The sequence below is a fragment of the Schistocerca serialis genome, chromosome 2 (genome assembly GCF_023864345.2).
Source record: "Schistocerca serialis cubense isolate TAMUIC-IGC-003099 chromosome 2, iqSchSeri2.2, whole genome shotgun sequence".
In the NCBI taxonomy this organism is placed as follows: Eukaryota; Metazoa; Arthropoda; class Insecta; order Orthoptera; family Acrididae; genus Schistocerca; species Schistocerca serialis.
The window spans coordinates 434,933,286-434,956,682 of NC_064639.1; the positions used below are offsets into that span (position 1 = coordinate 434,933,286).

Genomic DNA, 23,397 nt, shown 5'->3' on the forward strand with positions numbered 1-23,397 from the left:
AATCCTCACACTACACATCGTAAAATATCGTACCTAATACTTTATCAGGAATCTAGATAACCCATAAAACATTAAAACCACTTATCTAAATACAGGGCAAGCCATTAACTAGACAAATTGCTGCCTTTTTTTGTGAATACGAAACATAATCCATCAAAATGCGGTACACCAAAAGACTGTGCCAGAACTACACTTCTCTACGGTGAGGTACGATTACCACAGAGCAAAGAATATACAACACAACCATAGTACCCATCATGACTGCCAACAACGCTGATACAAATTTTTGGGCACACAATGTATAAAGTCTTTGGCACCCATACCAAACAGTGGTGAGAGAAGTTTTCTTAAAATGACTGAATGTTTAAAGAGACCCTCTTGTTGCTGTGGTCTTTGGTCCAAAGACTGATTTGATGCAGTCCTCCATGCAACTCTATCCTGTACAAGCCTCTTTATCTCAGAATAACTACTGTAACCTACAGCCTTCTGAATCTGCTTACTATATTCATCTCAGTCTTCCTCTATGATTTTTGCCCCTCATACTTCCCTCCAGTACGAAATTGGTGGCCCTTTGATACATCAGACTGTGCCCTATCAACAGATCCCTTCTTCTGGTCAGGTTGCACCACAAATTTCTTTTATCTCTGATTCCGTCTGTCTTCTTTGACCCGCCCAAAATGGTACTGTGGTGTGTGGCGTCACTATGCCACAGAGTTTCTGAGTTGGTTGTATTTGTAGATGTGTTGTATTTGATGGTGCCCTCTGGTGGCGGATGTGGACATGCCGAGTTTAATGTGTGGTATTGAGTTAGTTGGAGTTTTGGTTGTCATTGTACTAATATCGTTTCGAGTTTAGTAGTTGGCGCGGTAACGTGGGTTATGGAAGTGTTGAGTGAGTTAGTAGGGTTTTTTCTTGTTTGTTTGTTTGGCATTTTTGTTAGGTCTGATTAGTTTGGTATTTGCTTTGTGGAAAGAAGTCTAATTTTTTTTAATTGCATTTTTTGTTAGGTATGGATATTATAGTGAAGCTCAAAGTATATCATTACATTCTGAGACGTGAGATGATATGATGTCTGTCATACAGTTTCCGCAGATGTCTAGTTTTATTGGTTAATATGTTAGGTGGCAACAACATGAGGTTGATGATAGTTCTGGCAGCTCAGACCAGGGACATGTACATGTGACGTTGTCGGCCTGAGAGCGTGCATGCGTGTGGTGGCCAACCTAGGTGGTATTGTCAGAGGATTTTGTTGGTAAGAAATTTTTGTTTTGATTTTACTCTAGTAACTGTGATGTTTTGTGTGTTGTATATTTATGGTATGTTGATTGCGTTTTAATTGATGTAGTGAATGTAGGGTACTGGGGTTTTGAGTAGTAGGTTTTTTGGTTCCACCTTTTGGGGTTGTAGCTCCCTGCCACCGTTTGATAAGCAGCAGCCAGCAGCAAGTCTCACTCTTAGCTCACTTACTTGTATTATAGTTTAATTCTTAACTTCTTTGTGTGTTTTTGGGTACTTCCATAGTTTAATTCACAAATCTCGGGTGTATTATAGTATTTGAGAGTTGTAGCATCGCATTTTAGTACCCGTATAGTGTAAATTCGTGTAGTTGTCAGTCATCTGTTTTGAATGGCTTGTGAGATAAAAAGAGAGGAAAAAAAATGTTAGGGATGGATAGGGACTGTGCCTGTTGTGTACGGTTTCAGGGGGAATTGACCACCGTCCACCGTCCGTAAACAGCTGGAAGCTGTGTTGGTCGTGATCTACAAGCTCCAGGCTATTGCCTTGGGCCACAGTGACAATGGGACACCCGAGGCGAGTGCTTTGGCACCTCTGGAACCTGTAGAATTTGCCAGGAATCTCTGATGCCACTGCGCCCTCTGATTCGGACATCCCTGCCAGACGGTGATAGGCAAACCGTGGCGGGGTCGCGAATCCCTGGGCGGAAGGCAAAAGTTGGTGCTGGCCGCAAGGCTGTACCCTTACACCTCTGTAACTGGCTTGAGGTACTGCCCACTGCTGAAACTACTTCTCAGCCAGCAAGGGCAGCCTCACCTGTTGCAGCAGTGGCCGGTCCTTCCTGAGGGGTCCAGACAAGTGCAGAGGGTGGGATTGCTTGTCATTGGGAGCTCCAATGTTAGGCGTGTGATGGAGCCCCTTAGGGACATGGCAGCTAAGGACGGGAAGAAAGCCAATGTGCACTCCATGTGCATACCAGGGGGGAGTCATCCAAGATGTGGAAAGGGTCCTTCTGGATGCCATGAAGGCTACAGGATGCAGCCACCTGCAGGTGGTGGCTTATGTCGGCACTAATGACATGTGTCGCTATGGAGCAGAAGAGAATCTCTCTAGTATCCGGCAGCTATCTGAGTTGGTGAAGACTGCCAGTCTTGCTAGTGTGATGAAGGCAGAACTCACCATCTGCAGCATCGTCGACAGGACCGATTGCGGACCCTTGGTACAGAGCTGAGAGGAGAGAGTGAATCAGAAGCTCAGATGGTTCTGCGACCATGTAGGCTGCAGATTCCTCGACTTGCGTCATAGGGTGGTGGGGGTTTCGGGTTCTACTAAATAGGTGTCCACTACACAGAGGAGGTGGTTACACAGGTAGCAGGGGCTGTGTGGGGTGGACTGAGTGGTTTTTTTTTTAGGTTGGAAAGTCTCGGGAAAGATCAAAAAGGGCTCCAGTCTCAAAGGGTACAGGGCAAAGAAACGACGAGAATCGACAAAGCAATAGTCGGTATTATAGTTGTAAATTGTCGTAGCTGTGTTGGAAAAGTACCAGAGCTTCAAGCACTGGTAGGAAGTACTTAAGCTGAAATTGTTATAGGAAAGGAAAGCTGGCTACAGCCAGAGATAAAATTTGCTGAAATTTTTACAGAGGCACAAACCGTGTTTAGAAAGGATAGATTAAATAAAGTAGGCAGTGGTGTGTTTGTGCCTGTTGGTGGTAGTTTATCTTGTAGCGAAGTTGAAATACATAGTTCCTGCAAATTACTATGGGTAGAGGTTAAACTCAACAAATAATAATTGGCTGTGCCTACCAAACCCCATCTCAGATGATATAATAGTTGAACGGTTCAAAGAAAACTTTAATATCATTACAAATAAATACCCCACTCATACATTTATAACTGGTGGATATTTCAATCTACCCTCGATTTGTTGGTGAAAATATATGTTCAAAGCTGGTGGAGACAGTAAACATCTTCCGAAATTGTACTAAATGCTTTCTCTGAGAATTACTTCGAACAATTAGTTCATGAGCCCACACGAATTGTAAATAGTTGCGAAAACACACTTGACCTCTCAGCCACAAATAATCCTGATCTAATAGAGGGCATCATGACATATACTGGTATTAATGAACACAAGGTCATTTTAGCGAGGTTTAAAATCAAATCAATCAAAACCACTAAAAATAAACGCAAAATCTATCTATTTAAAACAGCAGATAAAAATTCTGCTTGATGCCTTCCTAAGAGCGAGTCTCCATTCCTTGCAAGCTAATTATGTAAGTGTAGACCAGATAAGGCCCAAATTCAAAGATACAGTATCGACAGCAATAGGTAGATTCATACCACGTAAGTTAATGAGAGACAGGACTGATCCACCATGGTACACAAAACACGCCAGAACAGCGTTGCAGAAGCAATGAGAAAAGCATGCCAAATTCAGAAGGACGCAAAATCCCAAAACTGGCTATGTTTCACGGAAGTTCGAAATTTAGTGCGGACGTCAATGCGAGATGCTTTTAATAGTTTCCACAATGAAATATTTTCTCAAAATATGGCAGAAAACCCAAAGAGATTCTGGTCATATGTAAAGTACACCAGCGGCAAAAAGCAGTCAATACCGTCACTGCGCGATAGCGATGGAAATGTTAATGATGATGGTGTCACTAAAGTGGAGTTACTAAATACAGTTTTCCGAAATTCCTTCAGGAAAGAAGACAAAGTAAATACTCCAGAATTTGAAACCAGAACAGCTGTTAGCATGAGTGACATGAAAGTAGGTATCTTAGGTGTTGCGAAACAAATCACTTAAGAAAGGCAAGTCTTCCAGCCCAGATGGTATACCGATCAGGTTCCAGACACAATAGCGGCTTTCTTGGCAATCATATACAACCGCACACTTTATGAAAGGTCTGTTCCTAAAGACTGGAAAGCAGCACAGGTCAAACCAATATTCAAGAAAGGAAATAGGAGTAACCCACTGAATTGCAGACCCATATCACTGACAATTTGGAGTAGGGTTTTGGAGCAAATTCTGCATTCAAACATAATGAATCACCTTGAAGAATATGACTTATTGATACATAACCAACACGGATTCAGAAAATATCTTTCTTGGGCAATCTTTATTCCCATGAAGTAATGAGTGCTGACGACAAGCGACCTCAGATCAATTCCATATTCCTAGATTTCCAGAAGGTTTTTGATACCGTTCCTCAGAAGCAGCTATTAATCAAATTGCATGCATATGGAGTATCATCTCAGTTGTGTGACTGGATTTGCGATTTCCTCTCAGAGAGGTCACAGTTCGTAGTGATGGATGGTAAATCATCGAGTAGAACAGTAGTGATATCTGGCGTTCCACAAGGTAGTGTCATAGGCCCTCTGCTGTTACTGATTTATGAAAATGATCTAGGTGATAATCTGAACAGCCCCCTTAGATTGTTTGCAGACGATGCTGTAATTTACCGTCTAGTAAAATCATCAAATGATTGATTCCAATTACAAAATGACCTAGAGAGAATTTCTGTACGGTGCAAAAACTGGCAATTGGCATAAAACAAACAAACCTAAGGGCTGTCAATTCAACTAAATACCTAGGAATTACAATTATGAGCAACTTAAATTGGAAAGACCACACAGATAATATTGTAGGGAAAGCAAAACAAAGACTGCACTTTGTTGGCAGAACACTTAGAAGATGCGACAAACCCACTAAAGAGACAGCCTACATTACACTTGTCCGTCCCCTGCTGGAATATACTGCGCCGTGTGGGATCCTTACCATGTAGGATTGACGGAGGACATCGAAAAAGTGCAAAGAAGGGCAGCTCGTTTCGCATTATCGCGCAAGAGGGGTGAGAGTATCACTGATATGATACGCTAGTCGGGGTGGCAGTCACTGAAACAAAGGTGGTTCTCTTTGCGGCGAGATCTATTTACGAAATTTCAATCACCAACTTTATCTTCTGAATGCGAAACTATCTTACTGACACCCACCTACATAGGGATAAATGATCATCATAATAAAATAAGAGAAATCAGACCTCGAACAGGAAGATCTAGGTGTTCCTTTTTCCCCCACACGCCATACGAGAGTGGAATGCTAGAGAAGTAGTATGAAAATGGTTCAATGAACACTGTGCCAGGCACTTAAGTGTGAATTGGAGAGTAGCCATGTAGATGTAGGTGTCAGTTTGTTGGTATACCTGTGGCTGAGCTATGTTCAAGATAAATACCCGACTCCACTTTTTGGGGTTTTAAGTGTTTGCTTTTTGGTATCAGTAGCTGCATTTCAGTATACTTCCCATTCCTGCGATTTTGTTGGTGTAGTGGAATGCTGAAATTTAATTTTTTTATATTATTTGTTTTGGGGTGGTGCAGTGTTTTGTAATTGTTGTATATTTAGCTGTCCCTGCCATAAATCCCCAATTTTCCGCAGTTGACAATTAGTTTCATTTTTTGTCATTTTTATTTTTGTTCACATTTGTTGCATGTTTATGTAGTGACATCATTGTCATCATTTTGTATACAATGGAAGTAGCCATTTCTGCCATACTGATGACGTCTTAGGTCAAAGCAGACAGGTGGAATCTGACACTTCTGTAACACCATCACCCCTTCATTAGTTATGTGACCTATCCCATCTAATCTTCAGCATTCATCTGTAGCACCATATTTCAAAAGCTTTAATTTTCTTCTGTCTAAGCTATGTTTTACTTCCACACACATTTACACTCAATACAAATAAAGGGTGTATCAAAAAGAATCATCTGATTTAGCACATCCATATTTCTGAAACTAACAAACATACAATGAATTTTATTTTTTAATGAACGGAAAACTCAAAGTTTTCTTTTTTTCGTACCTTTTCGTAAGTGTTCAATACGCCCTCCTTGAGATGTACGACATATGTCAATGTGGTATTCTAACTGTTCCCACACTGCAGCAAGCATGTCTTAAGTTACAGCTTCCGCACCTGCCGTTATGCGATGTCTCAGTTCATTCATTGTTGTAGGAAATGTAGGCACATAAATTGAGTCTTTTGTAAACCCCCCACAAGAAATAGTCACACACAGTCACGTCCGGTGACCTTGGAGGTCAGTAATGGAAGGTTGAATCATTTGGTCACTAATCCTTTGATTTAAAAATTCCCACACTTCCAGATGGGAGTGTGGTGGTGCCCCATCATGTTGGTAAATGAAATCATTCGAGTCAGTCTCTAACTGTGAGAAAAGAAAGTTCTCAAGCATATAGAGATATGTGCTTCCTGAAACAGTGTTCTTGGCAGAGAAAAATAGACCACATGCCTTTTACTGTGGAACTGCAAAACACATTAAATTTTGGAGAGTCATGTTGTACAACTACATGTAATTGTTCCATACCCCATAGCCTCACATTATAACAGTTCATCTTTCCATTTAAATTGAATGTTGCCTTGTGACTAAAAAGTAAGCACGGAAAAAAACTGTCATCCTCCATCTTTCCAAGAACAAAATTAGAAAACTCCACACATATTATTGTTTGTCACCTTCACGAAGAGCTTGCAGTAGCTGAATTTTGCATGATATCACATGCAAACGTCAACGCAACACACGTCTGTTGGACATCGGGGGCACATTGAGCTGTCGAGCTGGGATGTCTGTGTCAGACACTCTGAGATGGCCCAGCGATTTGCCTTACACAAACAACCTGTTTCTCTGAATTGTTCATCCCATCGTCTAATGCTCTGTGTCAATGATCCACACCATACCGAGTACGAAAGTCACGCTGTACAGCTATTTACAACCAGCACAACGCAAAATGTAGAACACAAAATGCTTTCGGTTGTCCCCACACCAGTTTTACTAGAACTGAAGTGGGTGCACACTGATGCTACCTAGTAGGAACCATTTAAAACTGAATAATTTGCTCTTTTCAACAGCACATTGTTCACGCACATATCTCAAATAACATAATAGTAGTGACCTTTTTTAATCGGATGATTCTTTTGACGCATCCCGTACTTTCAGAAAAGGCTTCCTAACTCTTAAATCTGTATATGATGTTAAATTTTTCTTTTTCCGAAACACTTTTCTTGCCACTGCTAGTCTATATTTTATATCCGCTACTTCAGCCATTGTCAGTTGTTTTGCTGCCCATATAGCAAAACGCTTTTAGTACTTTTAAGTGTCATTTTCTAATTTAATTCCCTCAGCATCACGTGATTTAATTCAACTACATTCCATTACCCTTGTTTTGCTTTTGTTGGTGTTCACCTTATATCCTCCTTTCAAGACACTGTCCATTCCCTTCAACTGATCTTCCAAGCCCTTTGCTGTCTGACAGAATTACAATGTCATCATCAGCAAACCTAAAAGTTTTTATTTCTTCCCCCTGAACAATTCCTACTCCACATTTTTCTTTGGTTTCCTTTATTGCTTCGTCAATGTACAGATTTAATAACACCAGGGATTGGGTACAACCCTGCTTCACTGCCTTCTCAACTGCTGCTTCCGTTTCATGTTCCTCTACTAGTAACTGTGTCTCCTATCTGTACAAGTTGTAAATAGCCCTCCCTCCCTGTATTTTACCCCTGCTAGCTAACAGAAACCCTGTACTGGAATAAAATATATAACATTTCTCTTGAAGTTCTTTTGCATAGACTTGTGGCCTTACACACAAACCTACACAAAACTTCGTGAAGCTAAATATGTGGCTGTGACGGAACTCGTACCAGTCACTACGATGGGGTAAAGTAATCCTCACATGTCTTCAAATAGGGTACAGTCAATTACTGCATGCCTTTACACTCAGGGGGAGGGTCTTTCATGTGTGATACCTGTTGCATGCCATCTTAATAGAGTGCATTTTATATTCTGATCAGACGGCAGCAGCAGACATAAGTGGACAGCCGACTTCTGTTTCAGGTAATGGTGAGTTTAGTGTTGCAAAGCTTTTAAAATTTTGTGAACTGTCTGAACTGCAGTCCAAGGTCTTCAGATGGAGGTAAACTGTAAACCATACATTGAACTGTCCCCTATTCGCAGCCTGATCATGACGACTTCATCCTGTCCACATGATTGGTCCGCTGCAGCTACACAGTTGGTTTCGCTAACTGCAGCTTGCTGTCTCTCAGTCTGGTTAGGTTCCGTTGGAAGGTGAATCTGGTTGAGAGTTTGTGAAGCCAATGAATATGGAAAAAGGTAGAGAATGATTTGTAGTGTAGTCTGGTGCCTAAGATGCACAATATTTGACACACTTTTCATTACACAAAATAAAACTAAGTTGTAAATTCAGGAGACTTAAACCTGATAATGAATATATATCTGACTACTATTTTTATGCCCACCTGTGCACATAAACTACAAAAAATGCAAGTGGAATCCACTATGCAAGTTTTATCCCTCAGTCCTTGCCACTCATCATCCAACAGTTACACGGCTTTCTGACTCAGCAGTACGATGATAGCCTGCAGGTAAACTGTGCACTGTCACAATGGGTTCCCTGCAGGCCTCCTTAGCTGCTAGTTTATTTCACTTTCCCGAACTGTTACATCTCTTAGAACCTTGCAGAATGCTACCCACTTCTCCTGCTGTTCAAGGACGAGTAATTTGTCCTGTAGTAACTGGATAATTTTGTCTATTGGATACATCTGCTGCAGTGGTTAGCAGGCACTAAGTGAATCAGAGCAGGTGAGAATTTTTCGGCTTTGGTGTCACTTTGTTTGCTGCTATATCTTCAGGTTTGCAAACAGCTAACCGCTAAAAAATGTAAATTGCTTAGGGAGCTGACACCAGAAGACCGTTGTGGAAGACTAATATTAATCAAAGCTATCTATAACATTAAGCAGCACAAAGTAAGGACTGAATTGACCTCATTATTGAAACAGAACTGTTAGTTATGCATGAAAGATATACCATGAATTAAGAGAAAAAAAGACACGAAAATTCTCTATAACTGGAGGTGAATGTGTGTTCACGATGCAGTACACTTGAGCAGTATTCAAAAATTGTTCACACTAGTGTTCTACATTCGACATTACAGAAGTATCCGATTCCACCCGTCGCTTTGACCCACGACATCAATATGGCAGAAACTGCTACTTCCAGTGTATTCAAAGTGACAATGCCGTCACTACATACACAATAATGTCTCACTCCGGAAATAAATGAAACTAACAGGACAATGGCGAAAAATTCAGGGTTTAGGGCAGCGACAAGCTATATATATCACACCGCACCATCCCAAAACAAATATAAAAAAAACCACAGGAATTTCAAATTTCCCTTGCACTATATAGCTCAACCGCAGCTATTTATACCAAAAAAATCAACACCCACAACTCCAAAAAGTGGAACCAAAATCACAACAACTCTAAAACCCAGCCGACCTACCACAAATATACAACATACAAATAAATCATAACTACTACAGAATAAAACCAAAACAAAAATCACTTACCAAAGCCTCCGGCAATATCAGCTATGTTGATCCCCCCCCCCTCCCCCCACCACACACACACACACACACACACACACACACACACACACACACACACACACACACACACCAGCACCACATATAGATCCAAGCTGCCAGAACTCTCGTCAAACTTTTATTGTTGCCACAAACGTGACACCTAACATATTCAGCAATAAGACCGAACATCTGCAGAAACTGCATGTCTGACATAATAAAATCACCCATCTCAGAATGTAATGATACACTCATGAACGTCACTGTCATATCCATACCTAGCAAAAAAGCAAATAAAAAATTGGAACTCTTTCCCCACAACAAACATCAAACTAATCATACCTCACAAAAACATCAAACACATAAACGAGAACCCACCGAAAACACTTCCACAATCCACATTACTGCAGCAACTACCTAAACTCAAAACCATGTTAACATGATGACAACCAAAACTAACATGAACCCAATACCACACGTTTAACTCAGCACGTCCACATCCACCACCAGAGGACATGATCACATACAACAACATGACCTCTACAAACACAACCAACTCAAAAAACACTGTGCCATAGTGACGTCACACACCACACTACCATTATGTCATGGGTCAGAGCAGACAGGCGGAATCTGACACTTCCATTGACTTCATATGTGCACCACACTTTCTTAAAATTCTGTCAAACCGAAGTCAACCATTCAACCTTCCCTACTACTGTCATCATGTCCCATTTCATATCACTTTGCAACATTATGTCTAGATATTTAACCGACTGTTGAGCATTACACTATTACTGCTGTATGTGAATATATACAAGACCATTTTTCCTACTTATCTGCATTAAGATACATTTTTATACAGTTAGCGTAAGCTGCAATTCATCACACAAACTACATCCACATCACCTTGTATCCTCTTACAGTCAATGACAACTTCCTATAGGCTACAATACAGCATCATCAGCAAACAGCTGTAGTTGCTGCTCATCCTGCCTGTCAGATCATTTATGTACAGGGCTATTACAAATGATTGAAGCGATTTCATAAATTCACTGTAGCTCCATTCATTGACGTATGGTCACGACACACTACAGATACGTAGAAAAACTCAAAGTTTTGTTCGGCTGAAGCCGCACTTCAGGTTTCTGCCGCCAGAGCGCTCGAGAGCGCAGTGAGACAAAATGGCGACAGGAGCCGAGAAAGTGTATGTCGTGCTTGAAATGCACTCACATCAGTCAGTCATAACAGTGCAACGACACTTCAGGACGAAGTTCAACAAAGATCCACCAACTGCTAACTCCATTTGGCGATGGTATGCGCAGTTTAAAGCTTCTGGATGCCTCTGTAAGGAGAAATCAACGGGTCGGCCTGCAGTGAGCGAAGAAACGGTTGAACGCGTGCGGGCAAGTTTCACACGTAGCCCGCGGAAGTCGACGAATAAAGCAAGCAGGGGGCTAAACGTACCACGGCCGACAGTTTGGAAAATCTTATGAAAAAGGCTAAAGCAGAAGCCTTACCATTTACAATTGCTACAAGCCCTGACACCCGATGACAAAGTCAAACGCTTCGAATTTTTGGAGCGGTTGCAACAGCTCATGGAAGAGGATGCGTTCAGCGCGAAACTTTTTTTCAGTGATGAAGCAACATTTTTTCTTAATGGTGAAGTGAACAGTCACAATGTGCGAATCTGGGCAGTAGAGAATCCTCACACATTCGTGCAGCAAATTCGCAATTCACCAAAAGTTAACGTGTTTTGTGCAATCTCACGGTTTAAAGTTTACGGCCCCTTTTTCTTCTGCGAAAAAAACGTTACAGAACACGTGTATCTGGACATGCTGGAAAATTGGCTCATGCCACAACTGGAGACCGACAGCGCCGACTTCATCTTTCAACAGGATGGTGCTCCACCGCACTTCCATCATGATGTTCGGCATTTCTTAAACAGGAGATTGGAAAACCGATGGATCGGTCGTGGTGGAGATCATGATCAGCAATTCACGTCATGGCCTCCACGCTCTCCCGACTTAACCCCATGCGATTTCTTTCTGTGGGGTTGTGTGAAAGATTCAGTGTTTAAACCTCCTCTACCAAGACACGTGCCAGAACTGCGAGTTCGCATCAATGATGCTTTCGAACTCATTGATGGGGACATGCTGCGCCGAGTGTGGGAGGAACTTGATAATCGGCTTGATGTCTGCCGAATCACTAAAGGGGCACATATCGAACATTTGTGAATGCCTCAAAAAACTTTGAGTTTTTGTATGTGTGTGCATAGCATTGTGAAAATATCTCAAATAATGAAGTTATTGCAGAGCTGTGAAATCGCTTCAATCATTTGTAATAATCCTGTATATCTCTCCTACCTGCTTCACATGGTCCTCCCCACCCAAGTATGACACCTATTTGATGTTCACCATTTCTCTGATGGCTCTATATAAATTTGTCCATATCCAGCCCACTAACTATGAACAGTACCTCAAGTTTGATAGCTACAATATCTCCATACTAAAACATCCCTCTCATATTGTCTGGCTATCTACGGACAGCACTTCTGAAGCGTCGGACAATCCCTTGCCCAATATAGTGAAGGTCTTCTTAAAGCTTTCACAGAAACATATTACCCTCCAAACAGTCCACTAGTTGATCATCTGACATACATACAGTTTGTTCCATAAAAGTGGTATGCTGCCACCCACTCAATCTACAAAAAATTCCTATTGCATATGAATGCCACTACGCCAATCTCCTTGGCACATGGATCATATCGCTGTGTAGGATCCAGGTGCAAGATCTGTTCCATGCAACCACCCAGTATATCCTATACCTATATCATGACAGGTATATCCTACCATATCAGTGACAGGGCTACCTATGAAAGCAGTCACATCATACACTAGCTCTGATGTATCTTCTACATAGTATCTTTTATGTAAGCATGACTGCCCACAAACAATCCATACTAATGAATGGCCACCACCAAGCAGACCAGAGTTGACTACACAGCAAAGAAGTCGCTGCTGAATGTAAGGTACTCTACTCCAATGGCTGCTTCAGAAACTGTGTCATCTGGATCCTCCCCCTAAACAGTTGCCTCTCTGAATTATGTTGATGGAAACATGCTCAAAAAACAACCATGAATTTCACAATTCTCATGGTATCAGTCTCTAATATCCCCCCGTCTCACAATCACACTCAGCCCTCAGAAGCCATATGTATAAGTAATTCGTGCACAACTAGCATATTGAATAACAGCTGTAATTTACTGTTATTCTGAGACTTTATTTACTCTGATCACTCATAACAATCACAACACACACATCAGATATCAACAGCAAAGTTGACACTGTAAGCTTAAGCAAATATCAAGCGTCTTATTGACATACAACTCCCAGTCAAAATAAACTTTTTTAAGGCAGGTTTTTCAGCTGCATGACTAGTAAAAAGGTGTTACTTATAATAATTAGGTACCTGCAAATCACATAATTTTATATAAATGGCTCATACACAACCAAATTTTATGACATAAAAATTTTGGTACTTACATATGTCTTCAGAAGTGCTATATCACCTTCATCCAGAGCTGCAACAGAAGACACTTCTGTAGTTTCAAGTCTACTGCAATCTTTCGTATTTTATAATCTTTAGTAGTTAATATTCATAATTTATTCAGTCAATGATCATTTGAAAATGATGTATGATTTCTCACACACACACACACACACACACACACACGCCTGTTTAATGAAGACAGGACAAGTGGTCAGCAATGGTCTTGTTGAAAGAACCATCCTGGCATTTATCGGAATTGCAGAAACCTTAAATCAGAACGGCTCAACAGATGCATTATCACATTCGTGTATACCCGAAGCACAATTCTTAAATTTACACATCCCTGAAACAAGTTGGCTTAATAACACGAAAAACAATTAACTAATATTCATTTTCTAGTAACAACTCGTGGCTCCTGTTGTCTTGAATGGCCTTATGATGCTTAAAAGCACGGTAAAGGCTATTACTTAAGGTGTATAAACTATGGTAAAGCAGCATGTCCAGTCAGTGAAGAACCCAACTGCTCAAAATCTAAGCCTCTTGGCTTGCAGCCTTGCTTTTAAAACTTTACGGTATTTTTGTACTTTTACGCACAGAGCTTGTAAAAAATGATCAGAAACATTATAAACTGAACGAAAACCAACCATACATAAACTGATCACGGATTCTTCTTCAACTTCACACTGCTTTAAAATGTCACGGAACACCAACACAGAAAGAGAGAAATCTTACTGACAATCGTCCATTTATTAAATTACACCCAACGTATGAAAGCTACACCAACCTTTAATCTCTTTCTCTTCTTCTTTTTCCTCTTTCTTCACCTTTCGCATGTCATCTCCAAGAAAATCTGGCATTATCCCTGTTTAATTCTAACCTCAACGAACACAACAAAATGACAATCCACTTCCAATACACACAGCTACACTCAAAGATGCTATACCTCAAAATCGGAAATGGGCAAAGCTCCTAACACATGGTAGTGCACACAGTAGAGCACTTCCGTTGCGCCAAAATGTAGTGGATTTCGTTTTTCCGCCGGTTTGCGGATTGCCGTTATTTGCGCATGCAAACCGCATATACACTGAGTTTAGAAACATTTTTCTTTTTGCAGTAATGTTCCCTACTATGTCCGCAATATGTCTGTATCTACGTTCGTTGCTCGTGTCCCCATCTACAGCAGCGGCAAAAGTTTCACCACGTGTATGCGCATCGTCTCCACATCGAAGCTGGCAACAAACATTTCACGTTGTGTTGAAGTATTTTGTACTACGCTAACTTCACGGAAGAGAATGAATTAATTACATGTGGCGCTGCAGTAAGGCCAGTTCACACTTGCTGTCACGTCACCTGAAAACATTCCATAAAGCCTTTCAAATGGTGGCTTTGTCACATGCCACGTCGTTGTCATGGTTTCTCGCAACTCCTTGGTTTCTAGAGAGAGAAGGTTTGACGGTGTCGTCGCCCAGTAGCATCGGAAGTTAACCTACTTTCGCCGCATTCACTCGTATTATAGCAGTAGATCAGATATCTGAAAGCGGAAGGTTACTTATGTTTTACAATAAAAGAACAGAGCTTACACTTACACTGTGCATAAATAAGCACATAAGTTGATGAACAACTACCATTAAACAACATTTTAAGTTAAAATGTTATCTCTGTTGAAACAGAAAAATTCAGTTATTTCTGACGTGATCAGTTATGCAAGAAAAAGTAATGGATAAGATAACAAAGCCCTATTTACTCACTTATAAATATTGTTTCATGTGTCTGTATGTATATATTTTCGCTAGGAAATAAATGTCGGTATTCTGAAATGTGGTTTCACTTATTAGTACTTTATCACACGAACTCATCAAGTACAATAGCGATTTTGATCGAGATAAACTTACGCTTCAATGTTCTTCTTTGGTATACCACTGTAGGAGTGTGCAGACAGCATCAGCTAAATGAAAAATCCGTACAATACGGACGTTTATTTATATACGAAAGCCGACTTAGGAATTTCCCCTTGTGTGAGACCGCTTGTTCAAGATCGAGTGTGTTATCATAATTCAAGAGCCATGAATTGTCTCGCCACATTTTCTCATAGGCACCACAATACGTCCTGACCGTACCATCGATTAACAGTTTGTCCTTGTGGCACGAATTCATGGAAGCTAATCCTTCAAATTCAAAGAAAACTATCAGCATGGGTTTAAGATTTGACCTGACCTGGCAAGCTTTCTTTTGGTCTTGGAGAACCTATCCTGATCCATTGTGAAGACTGAAACTTGCTCTCAACGTCATACTTGTATACCTACCTCTCATCACCAGTTATGATTCTCTCAAGAAACATCTCGTTCTCATTCGCGAATCCAAAGCTCTTCACAGACTGCGAGGTGAAGGTCTTCCTGGTATTGACTCATGAGCCTTGGGACGAACTTGGCGGCAACACTATGCATTCCAAGATAATGTGTCAGGATTTCATGACGTGATCCAACTGAATTGTTACATTCTTCTGCAATCTCTCGGACAGTCAGTATTCGATTGGCAAGCACATCTTCGTTCACGTTCCTGACATGAGCGTCGTCGGTAGCCATCAGCGGGCTTCATGAATGATGGTGAGCTTTAACTTCCGTCTGGCCATTTTTAAACCATGTGAGCCATTTGTAACACCCAGTATGGCTTAAGCACCCATTAACACAGGCTTCCTCCATCTTTTGGTGTGCGAAATTTATGATGAAAAGTGTTTTGATCAGTTTTCAAACTTAAAAAAGAAATCATGGCCACTGATGATGGAAAATCTGAACCAAGCTAGAAAAAATGGTGTAAGCATGTTGAGTTGTCTAGCAGCAAAGAGCAGTTTAGTGAATTAATTAAAATTGCTCATTTTTTCTTTGAAGTGCCAGCATATAACGCGCGTGCTGAGATGTTGTTCTCCTTAATACAACCAAAGTGGATAAAGGAGTGAAATAGGCTGACAGTTTAATGTGTAAAATTTTATTTGCGCCAACAAAAGGAACTTTTAAACAAGATTCAACTCAGTGAAAAATACACAAGGGGCACGGGATCTAAAGAACAATACATATACTTGATGTGTAAGCTATAACCTTTTTATTTTGTTAATTTGTTATCCAATATAGCCATACGATATCATCATAAAAGTGAAGTAACAATGTTTCAGTTGGCTGTCCTGAAATGGTTTAGTTTGGATCTCAATAGGAACATCACAGTCACTGTTTTGCAGCAATCGCACTTTCTTATCTAAAAAAGAACCAGTACTGATTACCTGGGCTATACTACAGGTAAGAGGGATAGCAGTCAAACTTCTTTATTTTTTTTAAAAAAAAGCGCCTTTTTAGAACAGTTAGATATGATATCACATCAGCAGTCTTCGCCTTATTCTACCATTTTATCAAGGTCCAGACTAGAAGTCTGGATATCAATTCTGTTGTGGAAGTCCACATTTTAGGGTTTCGGGCTATGCTAAGTGTATCAGAAGTACATAAAAGGATTCAAGTGCTGCATATGTCATGCCTACAATGAACAATGCAGCTTTTACTGGACAAACATTAGCTGATCATTTACTTATTTTAGAGATCTGTGAAACTGCTTTCAGAAATGAATAGGTGGCAAACATGTTCAAGTTATGATAATTTACTAATTATCGTTTCACTTGTTTCCTCCTTGCTTTTTTAGATGTGCATTTCTCTGCACCTTCTTCTTCTTCTTCTTCTTCTTCTTCTGTCTGTATCTTGTCATCACTTCTTTTATGAAAAAACAAAAGAATTCTATTATATGTTATTGAACAGTGGTTAAGTGAAGGTCGGTTGGACTTGTATGTACTGTACAGGATGGCAGCCAGTCAAGGAATATTTTAGGGAATTGGTCTAAAAAATTTGTTTTAAAGGCCCAGTCGAATCTTTACAAGTTTACTCCCAGAGCAACTTATGCTATGCCTACTTGACAGAAGTTGACTGTCTTTCAGAACTGAGGCAGATCTGTCCAGTTAAAGCTGCTGACAAGAGACGCCTTGAGCCCTACACTGATACTTCTAGTGAATTCACGTCATCGGTTTTAGCCAATAGCATTTGTGGGTTACAGGTCACGCGTGTGGACGCTGGAGCATTCTGCAGTGCAGAGCACAGTTGCCTCTCTCTCTTGTGATCCAGACCTCGAGCAGAACAGATGTCTTTCATGGGAGGCAGAGCCTCTGGCTCTGCATTCCGTGAGTGGCCACCAGCATCAGTTAACATGAACTGCCTCCCCTTCCACTGCCCACTTCAATTAGTTGTTTGAGCTACTAGACTGGCCTAACCCTGGTAACTTCAGACCCTAGGCGTGCCCCTTCCATGCCGTACACTGAAATATATTCTCTTTATTGTACCTAATTTCCTGTACTGTCATTCAACAGGAGCCCTGGATGCCTACTTACAACTCCTGACTGCTCGACCTTCTGTACACTGTCATAATAAGTCGGATCCAACAATCATTTCCCCACTTCCTTGCCCATGTACATTGGAGTCAGTATCGCGATTCGTTCCCACCGATCTGTCCATAGGATGGTCGTTTACTTTTAGTTCATGTCTGATGTTGTCAGTCAGTATTCACTGCTGTTATTGTGCCACGAGTCGAGCCTGTGTGCTCCAGCACGTTGGCTATGATGCCATGCCAGATGCTATATCTGCACATACCAGCACTTGGGGCAAAGTCTACTGCCTGTCTGTAGCAGCACACAGCACCGACACAAGCTCACTGAGTCACTGAGTTGCACCTCACAGTGCACATGAGTAGTAAGTGCGCTCTGGCGCTATTTGATGGTCGCAGCAGGCCCAGCATCCCCATCACTGCCAGCTAACTCTGAGCCAGGTGCGGAAGCACGAAAGGAATACGCACGATATGCGCATGCCACTGCTGTGATTCACGGAGCGCAAGGTCCCCCTATCTATGGTCGGTGCAGCTTCCCTGCCACTGCCGCCGCCATCCAGTTGCGTATCACGCACCTGCATCACCCACTGACGACGCTCGTCCACTGAACGCAGTGTGGCAGGCCACAAAGCCTTGCCACCATGCACTGGCTAAGATACCCGCGCCGCCGGCTCTGCTGTTACTGCCGACCAGCTGCCTGGCCCACCAGCTGAGGCGTCGCTCCACCTTCACAATCGGTCAGCTTCCTGCTGCTGACTCTGTAAGGGTCCTGGTCTCAATGCTGTGGTGCATACTTTCAATGCCGTGCAGCCAGCGGCCTCGCCATACAGACTGCTGCTACACGAGTACCACTCGCGTACGGCCCTCAGCCGCCGTGCATCCGCCACCACCGTCTCTCCCATGCATTGCCACGCAACAACTGTACTGTGAGTGTTGATATGTGCTGAGGCCTTGCAGCCATTTATCCACAGAAGAACTTAGAGATCAGTAAATTATAGTATAAATTTTGCATCTTACAAAACTATTGCCCTTTATTTGGACATGACTTTATTTACAAGAACAATTTGAACTTTAAATTTTTGTGAGTCTAATTACTATGAGGTATGCTGAATGTGCATTTGTTCCTAGATAAGCCCCTCAGATGTATGTTGCTCGGATGTTAGTTTAGAAACACACTTCCATTGACCATGTGTACTGCCGTAAATTTCTTATCCTTGTTTTAAATTCTGTTGTCATGGAGGTATGTCATGCTTAGTCGTTGTGATGAGAAATTTCTTAAGGTATATTTTTCAGAGCTTTCAGTTAATCTCTGGGGATATGCAGCTTGCACAATGTGTTTAGCAACCACAAAGTCTCCCAGTCATTCATGGCATTTTCTTCCATTTCGTTTTGGTGTCATGATCAACTTTTTTTTATTTTGTCTTTCCTATAAGCATCATTTCTGTGTCGTTCCTACTAAGTGTTCCACATATGTGAGTGCTTTAAGGGCTCTGTAATGTCCTGTGCCACACCATATCTGCAACGTTTCCGAAATTGTTGGCGCACTAAATCGTTTTACATTCATGAGAGTATGTTTCTGTTGCAAGATGAGGCACAAACGAAAGACCACCGTTTAGGCCTTGTAAGAAAAGCGACAAACCCTTAGATTCTGGCAATCCTGGTAATGTCCATAGTTTATTACTGGTACTAGGTGACTTTAGGCCTCAAGTTCATAGACAGTCGTAATTACATGATTAACACTTGTGTTGCCGAAATCGATAGGACGCTGTGTGACATGTGGATTCTGGAACGAAAGGAATGAACTTTTTCTGCCTTCTCTTTCTCTTCTTCCTGCGTCTCTCTACATTCTCTTTCCCAAACTTTTATTATTTTTCTGTCCATGCCTTCTATTTTCCATAAGTGGTAGTTGCTTGACTCATTAACTCAGTGCACCAAGCTACGATGTATTGAGTGATAGGAGTTATAATGATGAAAGAGAATTTATCTGTTGTACCCCTGTAAGGTGATAAGAGCGGATATGATGACTTCCGTCTGTTAACCCCCAGAGGGCAGCGAAGTAATGTTGATATGATGTGATGTAAGATGTTGTTTTATAAGAAAGGACGTGGCGACTTCCAGCTGTTATCTTCCAGATGACAGCAAAGTTTTTTTTATATGAAGTGATGTATGAGGCTTTTTCATCAAGGTTATTGGTGAGCAGACAAAAGGTTCTGTGGTTAATGAAGTTGAAGGTAATTATGTTGGATTCGTGTAAATTGCAGTGAACACTTACTATGAGCAGAGACTGCATGACATAAACGTGTGGACTGGCACAGCTGTCGCCTTTGAGATAAGCCAACCATGCCCCTACACACTACCACTTCTCTCCCTCCTCTTCGTCTGGTCTGTCATAAATTAAGTCTAATTTTTATTTGACTTGTAAGTCATTTATTGCATGGGTTTTGAGTGTACTGAGAGTATTATATAGAGCACAAAATATTAAGTAGTTGTAAGTAATAGTTAATATTTTTTGTTAGAAGGAAGACACAGATGCATGCCTATTAGTATTATGTCAAAAATTTAGATATTTTTGAAGATTCGAGGTGTTTAGAAGTACCGTCTCCTAACTACTGTATAGGTCTCTGTCATGTGATGAATTAAGCTATTCGCATTATTCAGTTTTGTTGTAGAATTTTGGTGTTGTGCTGTATTTCACTTGTAGATCTCTTTTATTGTCAAGGATTCTGTATTGTCTTTTGAAAGAATGCATTACACTAACCTTACTAAAGTTTTTCTGCATTGTTACGTTTTAGAAGCCTATGCCGTTGAATGTTTCATTCCATTGCCAAACCTAGAATCTGCAGCCTTCTTTTACCTGATGACCAACAGCATCACACTCCTTCAAAAATGTTTTGAAATTGATACCACTTCAGATTTATTTCGCATGTAATATATCCGAACGAAACGAGAATAACCATCTTTGAAAATCACTAGTAACGAAAATTATTTATAGAGTCAATAGACATGGGCCCATTAACGTCTGCATTGATCAATTCACCGACAGTTTGTGGCTAAATACTATACGGTGGGATTTGTCAAGAACGCATCCATCACAAAACGATGTGGTATCAGGGCACTTAACTGATATACCGAAACGAGAGAGCACATCTCTTATATGACATTTATCTTGACAACGGAGTCTCTCATGCCAACATTGTATTTGTTCTTCTGAAGTTGCTAAGTTAATCTTTACTTGTGAATCTAGAGTACAAACTCTGATGTTCATAATGTATACTCAACCAATTAGTCTTCCTGTTGCAACTATTTCACTATGTCACAGAATGATAACACCTTTGTTATCACAAGTCACATTATATCCACGTTGTGTAGCGTGACAAACAGAGAAAAGTTGGTGTCTGACATCAGGTACATACCAGACATTTTGAAGCAAAGTAGGTGGCCACCTTTTATTTATGAATATTTCAATATGAATTCTGCCAGTCCCACGTGCAAATATAATTTCTTTGCAAGCTGTCTGTACACATTGTGGAATCGGAAACTTTTCGAATGTAGCGAAATGCCATTTATTTGATGAAATATGATGTGTCGCGCCAGAGTCCGAAATCCAAGAATCTGCACTATAAAAATTAAAGTGAGACTACAAGCTAGTAGCTAGAAATGTATCTGGTTTGCTGCTCACTTTTAGACCGGAACTCGAATTATTATTATTGTTAGTTGTCGCTTTTGCTTATTCTGCAGCCATGAGCTTTCGAGAGTTTTCGACAATATGTCCAGCTTTCTTGCAATACAGACATGTACAACTTTCTTTCTTCTTTGGCTTACCCCCCTCTGTTGCAAATTTCTTCTGTTTTTGATGTTGCTCATCCGATTTTGATTTTGTGTAGAAAGCACCAGCTGCCTGTGTAAATAGTGAATTCTCAATCTAACGCAAACTCTCAATAAGAAGCTTTGTCGTCTGCTCAGGTTGACCTGTAAAACTGATACTCGGATCTTAACGTTTTGAATATGCGATGGTGGAGTAGCGAAAGGAGCAAAGTTACATTTGGATTAATTCTGTTCAGTTCATTGCACACGTCATGGAAAATGTTCGCAAGTAGCGACGAGTGTTTTGTTAGAGACATGACGTCATCTTTTGACGTTTCTTAGAAACAATCGAACAACATATACAGTCGCTGCAATGAAGATTGTTCATACCGTTACGTAAGGGTATCCCAAATTTCTTTTGCGTCAGTCTTCTTTCTTACATAAATAGCAGCGCCGTTCCAATGATACGAGTTGCCCAAGCATTATCCCGTTGTGTTGTGGGTAAATTCATGATAAAATTTATAGCAAGAACACAACACTTTTAGGAACAGTGACCGTTTTCCTTTAATATCGGAAAGCTAGCATCAACAGCAACTTCTTAGAGTAAAACATCGAAAATAAAAGAAACTCTTAGGACCAAAGAAAATCACACAACACAAAACCAAGCACCACCATAGGAAAAGACAGGAAACACACTGTTCTAATTTATTTAGCTTAACAGTATCTACCCTTGCACTCTGCTCAAAAAACCAATTATACTCATAGTTTACGTGCCATTACATAACAAAACGTTTGCGTTAGTGCGAACGTCACATAATTCCAAGCATTCAACGGTCATTGCTAACATGAACAAACCACACCTCTGCTCCTGTAAGCAAAATTGGACTTTCAGATCTAGCGTTGTGGGCACACCTTGGCAACTTGCAGTAATTTATGTAAAGTATTTATTTCGTGCACTATCTAAGCAGCTAACGCGTGGAAGCAACTGTTGTTTCCAGATACCCAATACAAAGTCATTAGAAACTGCACTAGAATTAATCATAGTATGTAGATGTCTCCAAAGTTCCGATGGATTTTTAACATCTCGTTTTTCGTGATACAGCACTTGTTTAAGCTTTCAATTAGACAGTTTAGTCCAACTGGCAACTAAAGCCATGTTGAGAGTAAGCTAGGCTCGTTCGTGAGGTGGGTGCAAAATAATGTCCAAAACTGAAATGATTGCTCTCTGGTCTATTTTGTTGATTGACAGTGTGCACTACCCTTGGTCTTACATAATATGCTGCTGTGCATAAGTCTTCTCCAGAACTTGTGAAGACATCGTTATTTGCGATATATGTGTATATATATCTTGTTTTTTCCCTTTTTTCCGTCTGTTCATATATCTTTGATGTTGTAGCGCAATTTTCGTTTGTCTTGTAGTATAGAGATAAAAGTTGTTTTCTTTTTTGTAAGTAGATAAATATGTTTAGAGTTTATTGACTGTGGAAAGCTTTAATTTTTTTGTTTATCGTTTACTGTAATAAGTTTGGTAGAAAATAGTTGTGTAAAGATATATGTAATTTACTTTGATGTTGTATAAACTGTGGGCGAGAGCAATGAGAGAGAACAATATCGAATGTCGATCCAACAAAGCGGGGGTGTGTTGTTGGGTAGCTAGAGAGGCAGACACATGTTTTACTTTGGGAGTCGTGACTTTTACAAGCTGGTGAAGACTGAGTTTAGTGGCAAGCGATGTACGTTTTTAATGACTGTTTTATACCAGGACGTGATATGATAATAGTGAGTGTAGAAACTGGGCGAAGTAAATTCTGAGACTGTGCCGTGAGACGAAGTAACTTTGACAATGCAACCGAGAATGGACGGTATTGTAGCTTTCCTGCGTCCGTCGGCCGTCGTAATTTAATATATTATTATTGTTATTATTATTTTTTGATTGTTGCCA

The 23,397-nt window shown here is 40.7% G+C and overlaps 1 protein-coding gene across 1 annotated transcript in view; it reads right to left on the reverse strand.

Moving 5' to 3' along the window:
* LOC126457294 (26S proteasome regulatory subunit 7) overlaps window positions 1–14,179 on the reverse strand; it is a 54,406-nt gene extending 40,227 nt beyond the window's left edge. The window contains exons 1-2 of the mRNA XM_050093466.1: window positions 14,026–14,179; window positions 13,235–13,272 (exon numbers count right to left, since the gene is read on the reverse strand). Of these exons, the coding sequence (XP_049949423.1) occupies window positions 13,235–13,272; window positions 14,026–14,098 (111 nt within the window). The 5' untranslated portion in view covers window positions 14,099–14,179. The remainder of the gene's footprint in view (window positions 1–13,234; window positions 13,273–14,025) is intronic.
* Window positions 14,180–23,397: the final 9,218 nt, after the last annotated feature.